The sequence below is a fragment of the Orycteropus afer genome, unplaced genomic scaffold (genome assembly GCF_000298275.1).
Source record: "Orycteropus afer afer isolate SDZICR_OR568_19922 unplaced genomic scaffold, OryAfe1.0 scaffold00065, whole genome shotgun sequence".
NCBI classification, from domain to species: domain Eukaryota; kingdom Metazoa; phylum Chordata; class Mammalia; order Tubulidentata; family Orycteropodidae; genus Orycteropus; species Orycteropus afer.
In genome coordinates this window covers 4,459,300-4,468,960 of record NW_006921652.1, presented here as the reverse complement: position 1 = coordinate 4,468,960, position 9,661 = coordinate 4,459,300, and the positions used below count along the sequence as shown (strand labels likewise).

Here is a 9,661-nt window from a genome sequence, read left to right as displayed (position 1 = left end):
CTTAGGCACTATGCTACCAGAACTCCTTGAAGAACAATAGTGAAGATAAATCCTCCCAGTGGGCAGAACTTCGAGCAGCACACCTGGTTGTTCTCTTTGCTTGGAAGATGGTATGGCCAGATGTGTGATTATATACTGATTCATGGGCTGTGGGCAATAGTTTAGCTAGATGTTCAGGGTCTTGGAAGGAACATGACTATAAAACTGTTAACAAGGAGTTATGGTGCAAAGGTATGTGGATAGACCTTTCTGAATGGGCCAAAGAAATGAAGAGATTGGTGTTTTGTGTGAATGATCACCAAAGGGTGACGTAAGCAGACAGGGATTTTATCAATCAAGTGTATAGAATGACATGTTCTGTGAAACCAGTCATCCTTTTTCTCCAGCCACTCCTGTCATTGCCCAATGGGTTCATAAATAAAGTGGTCATGGTGGCAGGGAGATTGGTTAACTTTCACTCACTAAGCCCAATTTGGCTACAACCACTGCTGAGTGCCCAACCTGCCAGCAGAACAGACCAACAGAATCTGTAATATGGAAGCATTCCTTGGCGTGATCAGCTAGCAACCTGGTAGCAAGTCAATTATATTGGACTACTTCCATCATAGGAGCTCTGGTAGCAAAGTACCTAAGGCACTTGACTGCTAAGTAAAAGGCTGGTGGTTCAAACTTACCAGACACTCCTTGGAAGGAAGGTTGGGCAATTTAGTTCCACAGTGATACCGCCTCAGAAACCCAAGGAGGGGTCACTATGAGTCAGGTCCAACTCGATGGCACATTACAACAACAACTTCCATCATGGAAGGACGGCATTTTGTTGTTACTGGAATAGATACTTACTCTGGATACTGATTTGCCTTCCTTGCATACAGTGCTTCTGCCAAAACTATCACCTGTGGACTTAGACAATACCATATCCACCAGCATTGCCTCGGATAAAGGGATGCACTTCACAGCAAATGAAGTGCAGCAATGGGTCCATGATCATGGACTTCACTGGACTTATGTTCCCCATCATCCTGAAGCAGCTGGCTTGATAGTAAGATGGAATGACCTCCTAAAAACACAATTATATTGCCACATAGGTGGTAACACCTCCCAGTGTTGGGGCAACGTTCTGCACTAGGCTGTATATGCTCTAAACCAGCATCAATATAAAACACCTTCTCCAATAACCAAGATTCATGGGCCAGAACCAAGGGATGGAAATGGGAGTGGCACAACTACCCCTCACAAAATTTTTCATTCCTGTCACTGTGATGTTATTATGCTCTTTAGGTCTAAAGGTCTTAGTTCCAAAGAGAAAAATACTCCCAACTAGAGACTCAATGATTCCATTGAACTGGAAGTTAAGAATGCTACTTGGCCACTTTGGGTTCCTCATGCTTCTGGATCAAAAGGCAAAAACAGGAGTGACTGTATTGGCTCGTGTGATTAATCTTGATTACTAAGGGGAAATAGGATTGATATTACATAATAGAGGCAAAGAAGAGTATGTCTGAAATACAGGAGATTCTTTAGGACATTTCTTAGTACCTCCATTCCACAATTAAAGTCAATACAAAACTACAGCAACCCTGACATGATTAGATAGGAATGATCCTATAGGAATGAAGGTTTGAGTCAGTCCACCAGGAAAAGAACCACGACCAAGTAAGGTGTTTGCTGAGGGCAAAGGGAACATGGAATGGGTGATGGAGAAGGTAGGTCTAAACAACAGCTATGACTATGTGACCAGTTGCAGAAATGACTATAATTGCTATGAGTAGTTCTTCCTTGTATATACGCATCAAGTATTTTTGTTTCTGGTGGTATAGTGGGTAAGATATTTGGCTGTTAACCAGGTTGGTGGTTCAAACTCACCAACTGCTCCATGGGAGGAAGATGAGGCAATCGACTTCTGTAAAGATTTACATACAGCCTTGGACACCCAATGGGAGTTGCTGAGTCTGAATTGACTCGCTGGCAGTGAGTTTGGTTTTTGGTCACTTGTAATTGTGGTTAATGTGCTTTCAGTTGTACATATGTTAGTTGTATCATGTTAGGTGCAAGTATGACTTTGTAATTGTCTTTTTTAAGGTTATGTATGGTTTAAGATTTGTAGTTCCTAAACTGGTAAGGGGTGGACTGCGATGATTAAGGTGTGTTAACACTTGGCTGGGCCATCATTACCTGTAATTTGGTAGTTATAATGTAGTTTTGCAGTTATCTCATCACCTCCATTATGAGATGATATAATGTAATCACCTCCATGATAAGATTTGCTATCAGCAGCCAATTAGTTGAGAGTTTCCTCGAGGTTGTGACTTGCATCCAATATATATCGACATTCTGGCAAAGCTCCTTGGCTTTTTGCTCACTCTGCATCCTGCATCTTGCATCTGGCTAGTCATCATCCGACCTGTTTCTTGGGACTTGAGCCAGTGGCCTGCCATATTACCTGCTGATTTTGGATTTGTCAACCTCTGCAGTCCATGAGTCAGCAGCCTGCCATCTGACCTGTTGATCTTGGGCTCATCAACCCCTGCAACCACATGAGTCAGAAGCTTCCAGCTTATCATCAGACCCCACAGACTTGCAACATTCCAGACTGTACAACTGTGAGCTATTTCCTTGAGATTACACATGCACACAAACACACACACAGCTTCATTGGTTTTGCTTCTGTAGAGAACTCAGCCTAAAGCAGAACTTAAAAACCTAGTGATAATAGGGTTGTGTGTGTTATAAAGCAGCGGTTACCAAGATGTGGTATGCATCTGCACACCACTGATTATATTTGTAATAAGCAATCCACATCTTCCTGGGATTAGGACTGACTATCATCAGCAAAAGGGTAACAAGAAGTATAATCTATTCTGCCATAGGCTTCTCTCTGCAGTGGTATTATTGGCATCAGTCTTTCTAAGGTTAACCTGAGATGCAGAAAAAGCAATGGAGCTAGAGCTCAAGATGGAGAACAACCAGGCCTACTAGTTGTCATTTCATGCTATGAAGACAGATTTCCCCAAGACTGGAAAGAGCCAAACCAAACAATCTAGACAATCCTCTGCATGCTTATTCATGGGCTACTCAACCTGAAGTGCTTCCAACAATGGATAAAGGAAGAAGAATCAGAGGACTGGAAAAGAGAGTGGTGTGAACAGCAGGAGTAACCCTAAAAAGCAATCATGGTCAGGTTCAGATGTCCTGAGTGACATCACCCACCATCCAGAAGTGCTATAGTTTTTTTTTTAAAGAGAAAGGGGAACACTTTTAAGAAAACAAATTATGTAATTTCCTGTACAGGGATATGACAAAACGAGAAACACCAAATGACAAGTTTTAGAAACACTGTAAGACATCACAACTGAGCAATATATAATGCATTATAGAATTATCCTAGAAATAATACAAGGAATAAGCACCACTGTGATCAGAGAAAATAAGTCAATTCCAGGGAAGATGCTCAGGTAAGAGTTTCAAAGAAACTGAAGACTTACTAAGCCAAGTATAAAAGAATGGACAAAGCAGGCTAAAGCCATGGAACACTATCCAAGTTTCAAGCAGGGAAGAACTTACGTGAGACATAGGTAGGATACAATGATCTACTTTAGGAAAAGATAAAGATTCTGTTCCCATTTTCTTACATAAAAGAAAAACTCTATTTATTGATATTGTTAAATACTCTTAGACAAACAGTAAAGGTTACTTAGATCTATTACTCCATTGTGTATCTGAAAGTACATATGCCTACACAGCAATAGATGAGTTTAATTACTTCTGTATTATCACAGATCTAATGTATCTTCATAGTGGTAAACACCACGATAAGAGTAATATTTAAAGTTCTGTGTTAACTTGGCTGGCCAATTCTAAGTGGTTTAAACTGTTGTTATTTAGTCATCCCCTATGATGAGATCTGATGTAATATCATCACTCCCATGACAAGATGGTCTATGAGCAGGCATTCAGTTGAAAGGGAGTTTCCTCAGGGGTGTGGCCTGCTTCCTATATATATATATATATATATATATATTATATATGTGGATTCATATATACATGGATGTTGGATGTTGTGGGAACATATTCTCATTTTTTGCTGGATCTGGATCCTACATCTAGCTCATCATCCCTGGTTCTTGGAGTTGAACCAGTGGTCTGCTGTATTGCCTGCCAACGTTGGAATTGTTGCTTTTGCAAACTGTAAACCAACTATCTGCCATTTTACTTGCCAATCTTGGATTCGTCATCCACCAAATCCAGCAGTCTGCTGTACTGCCTGCTGATCTTGGGCTCCTCAGCCCCTGCAGCTTCGTGGGTCAGAAGGCTCCAGCTTGACATGTGACATATGAACTTGTGACTTGTCAGCCTCTACAACTATGGACTTCCAAGATAAATCCCTCTCTCTCTCTCTCTCTATATATATATTAGCTTGACTGGTTTTGCTTCTCTAGAGAACCTAGCCTAAGACACCACATACAATTTTCTTCAGAAATCATTTGGAAGTAATAAAATGTCTTTCCTGCTTATGCTCCTTGGTTAGATTTCTTTTCTTTCTCAGGAAATTCCAAATAGGCAAAGGGGAGCAGAGGGGAGTAATAAGAGAAGAAAATTAGTAAGTCAGCAAATTAATCAAAGAGAAAAATTGTGTAGTTACAGGAAACAGAAAAATTCTCAATTTTATATCCTGGAAAGATTAATTCTTTAATATAAAATAAGTAGAAATAAGCATTATTAAACAGTCCACAATTATTTTTAATACTACAAAATAATTAATGTTCCCTCAAACTATTTTACATACTCCTACTCTGAATGAAATGGTGTAATTATCTACATGCTCAAAGAAATCATTCTACTCCTTGCAGTTTTAACTTGCCTGTGACTTTGGGACTAACCGTACTCATTTCTTCACCTATACAATAATGAAGGTGGACTAAATGAGCTCTGGAATTTCAACCAGCTCTGAAAATCCACTATTTCCTTTTTTCTAGCATTTTAAATGACTATTTTCCCTATAAATGTTACAAAGTTTTTCCAGTGTATCACATTTGGAAATATTAAAATACAGAATTAGCAATTTCCTTATAAATAAATAAAGCCTTTATTTCCTATCAACCATGTTCCAGAAGAAACATGAAGTACTAATTAAAATTCAGAAATGCATAAAAAACTTGTTACTGAAAGCAAAACTACATAAAATAGTCCCTATATCTTAGAACACTGATGCCTGTTATTAGGAAAAGACTTACCAAAATAAAAAATTAAGTGAATTGCCTAATATTCAAGAATCTCTGCAATCACAGTATTTAAAAATGTAATTACTGCACTCTATATAATTCTAGTACATAATTACTAACTTTCTTGAATTTCCAAAACCTACATGCAAATACTTTCACATACCATCTGCAAGGAAAGGTTTCATTTACCATTGCAAACACCGATTTATTAAATAATAAAAGTCCATGCTTTATAATCCAGCATTAAATTTCTCACAGAGAAATAAAGAAAAATTTTTTTTTCCTATCATGGATAGTTACAAACAGTCTTTGTTAAGTCTTTCAACCAGTATTTCATTAGAGAAATTAAGTGGGAGCTGTATTTAAGGAGGATGCTCGTGCTTTGGCCATTCTTCGAACCAACGCATCTTGTCTCTTTCTCTGAATTTCTTCAGGAGAATATTTTCTATTTTTCTCTTCTTCTTCTAAAAATTAAACAAAATGTACAAATGTTAGTTTTATATACAGTGAAGTCAATCTGATATAATTACTTTTTTAGTATCTAGATTTGCCACACTATTTTAGCTATTAAAAACTATCAAAAGGTCATTAAAGACAAAAAAGGAAGACCAAAATGGCTGTCAGAAGAGACTCTGAAACTTGCTCTTGACTGGAGAGTAGATAAAGTGAATGGAAGAGATGATAAAATAAAAGAGCTGAACACAACATTTGAAAGGATGGCTCAAGAAGATAAAGTAAAAGATTATAATGAAATGTGCAAAGACCTGGAAATTAGAAAACCAAAAGGCAGGAAAATGCTCTGCATTTCTCAAGCTGAAAGACTGAAGAAAAAATTCAAGCCTTGAACTGCAATATTAAAAAATTCTATGGGCAAAATATGATGACGCAGGAAACATCAAAAGATGGAAGGAATACAGAGTCACTGTACCAGAAAGAATTGGTTGATGTTCAACTATTTCAGGAGATAGCATCTGATCAAGAACCAATGGTATTGAAGGAAGAAGTCCAAGCTGCACAAAAGGAACTGGCAAAAAACCCACTGAGATGTTTCAACAAAAGGATGCAGCGCTGGAGGTGCTTACCTGTTTATGCCAAGAAATTTGGAAGACAGCTACCTGGCCAACTGACTGGAAGAGATGTGTGGCCATTCCAAATAAAGGTGATCCAACAGAATGTGAAAATTATAAAAAAATATCATTAATAATCACATACAAGTAAAATTTTGCTGAAGATAATTCAAAAATAGCTGCAGTAGTATATTGACAGGGAACTTCCAGAAATGCAAGCTCGATTCAGAAGAGGACATTAAACAAGGGATATCATTGCTGATGTCAGATGGATCTTGGCTGAAAGCAAAGAATATTAGAAAGATGTTTACCTGTGTTTTATTTAGCATTAGACTGTGTGGATCAAAACCAATTATGTATAACATTGAGAAGAATGGGAATTCCAGAACACCTCATTGTACTTATGAGGAACATGTACATAGGCCAAGAGGATATTATTAGAATACAACAAGGAGATACTACATGGTTTAAAATCACGAAAGCTGTGTGTGACGGTTGTATCCTATCACCATACTTATCTTATTCAACGTATATGTAGAGTAACTAATCAGAGAAACTAGACTATATGAAAAACGTGGCATCAGAATTGGAGGAAGACTCATTAACAACCTGCAATAAGCAGATGACACAACCACGCTTGCTGAAATAGAAGACGACCTGAAGCACTCACTGATGAAGATCAGACTAAAGCCTTCAACATGAATTACACCTCAACATAGAACCAAAATCCTTACAACTGGACCAATAAGCAACATCATAATAAATGGAGAAAAGGCTGAAGTTATCAGGGATTTCATTTTACCTGGATCTACAATCAACACCCATGGAAGCAGCAGTCAAGAAATCAGATTGCACTGAGCAAATATGCTGCCAAAGATCTCTTTCAAATGTTAAAGAGCCAAGATGTTACTTTGAAGACTAAGGTATGTTTGATGCAAGCCATGGGATTCTCAATCACTTTATATGCATGTAAAAGGTGGACAGTGAATAAGGGAAACAGAAGTACTGATGTATCTGAATTTTGATGCTGGTGAAGAATACTGAAAATACCGTGGACTGCCAAAAGAATGAACAAATTGGCTTTGGAAGATGTATAAGCTGGAATACTTCTTAAAAGTGAGGATGGCCAGACCTTGTCTCATATACTTTGATCATGTTGTCAGACGGGTCTAGTTCCTGGAGAAGGATATCATGCTTGGTAAAGTAGAGGGTCAGTGAAAAAGGGAAAGACCCTCAGTGATATGGACTGACAACAGTGGCTGTGATGATGGGTTCAAGAATAGTAAATATTGTTGAGGATGGAGCAGGACCAGGCAACGTTCCATTCTGTTGTACATAGGGGCACTATGAGTTGGAGCCGATTCAAAGGCACCTAACAACAACAAACAATTAAATGTAAGATTCCAAGAACATATATACAGATATAGTGCTTAAGGTCAAAAGAAAATAAGGTAAAGAGTGATCTGTCCCTATGTGATGTTCTCTTTCACACTGTGATAAAATTCATTTTATTAAAATCTGTGCTTAGTATGATTACCCACCAAGTAATTCTTGTGGAACTAGTATCTAATTTATATAATCTACATATGGATATATTTAAAAAATAAATTGGAATTTTAAATATTATACAAATTTAAATAAAACATAGTTAAAATGTGATGGATATCAAAGTGCACTAGATATCAATACCTCAAATAGTGTGCTTCTACTATAAGATAATCTATCTTAAAATTGTTATCTACCTTTTTCACAATAAAGCCACAAGGCCTGCATTTGAGTCACTGAGGAAATCTTTTCAAGTGAAATATGTCATGTCAGTAAACTTAAATTTGGCTATCATGTCTCAACGTCAGAGATTATATATTAATTTGGAGAACATATTTTAAATAAACATATAAACATTAGAAAATTATATGGAAAAACAGAATATATAAATAAAACCTATAATGTGAATGTGTTCTTAATATATAAAAATATTTAAGTATTTTGATATATTCTTTTGCAGCATACTTTAGTGTATAGTTTAGATAAACTTACTATAAAATAAATAACATGTTTTAAATTAAGTAAATGAATATAAAAAACCAAAAACCCAAATTCACTGCCATCGAGTCGGACTTGACTCATAGCGACCCCTCCTTGGAGGCAGTATCACTATGGAAGTAGACTGCCCACCAGCCTTCTAGTTAGCAGTCAAGTGCCGTATGCACTACACCACCAAAGCTTCCAGATGAATATAAGGAAGTTCTATTTTAATAACATATCTAATTCCTTTTTTGCCAAAATACTGAACTCTAAAAGAGTGAATTTAAATTGATAGCTAAGTCATTTTTAGCTAAAATATTAGATTAGCTATACAATGCTGTTAAAAATCAAACCTTAAAACTAGCAAGCCTAGTTAGGATAGATTAAGCTCAGGCTAATCTTGCACAGACACCAGTGATACAAAATACCTGCATCCTTACAGAAACAATGGAAGAAAGACACAGAGTAATCCCTCACAGACATCCAGACACTATGGGAGAGAGATCCAATAGCTCTACCACCTCAGGACCATAGTACTGGGGGACACCAGACTCAACTGGCACAACAAAATACATAAAAGCCTTGCCCCACATCCTACATTGGTGAGTGGTGACGGGCATCTTAAAAGTGTTCAAGAAGCCATCTAAGATGCAGCTAATGGTCTCCTGGTGTCAGAAGCGAAGAAGAAGGCAAAAAAAAAAAAAAAAACCCAAACCGAAAACAAACAAAAAAAAACAAGGGCATTTAGAAGCAATCAGCCCTAGGACATGATGGCCCTCGAGACCAGAAGAACTGGATGGTGCCTGGCTACCAATGCCAACCACTCAGGAAAGGATCAAATTTGGACATCCTGGATAGAGTGGGAGGGAAAACATGGAACAAAATCCAAAAACTCAATAATGACCAGAATTACTGGTCAGATGAAATCTGGTGAGACTCACAATACTATGGCCCTGGAATACATTCTATGCCTGGAATAAAACTCACCCCCAGGGCAGGCTCTCAGCCCAATAGTTAACAAGATGTACAAGCAGACCACTCCACCCAGGATGCTGCACCACACACTCAATGGTAATACATCCCTTAGAGCAATAGATCATGGGACACCAGAGGGCCAACATTCAAACTGAAGAAATGCAGGACAAACAAGAGCGCATAATTATGAGGGGCTCAAGGGGAGGATTGCAGGGTAGGGAAGGAAGAGAAGAGACTGGGTTAGGGTTTAAAAAAAGAAAAAAAGAAAGAAAAGAAAAACTGTTGTTGTTGTTGTTAAGTGCCGTCGAGTCGTTTCCGACTCATAGCGACCTCATGCACAGCAGAACAAAACACTGCCCGATCCCGCGCTAGCCC

General features: G+C 37.9%; 1 protein-coding gene across 1 annotated transcript in view; it reads right to left on the bottom strand.

The window, feature by feature from the left end:
* Positions 1-5,564: 5,564 nt before the first annotated feature.
* Positions 5,565-9,661, bottom strand: part of ETAA1 (ETAA1 activator of ATR kinase) — an 18,588-nt gene continuing 14,491 nt past the window's right edge. The window contains exon 6 of the mRNA XM_007940073.1: positions 5,565-5,683. Coding sequence (XP_007938264.1) covers positions 5,565-5,683 — 119 coding nt within the window. The remainder of the gene's footprint in view (positions 5,684-9,661) is intronic.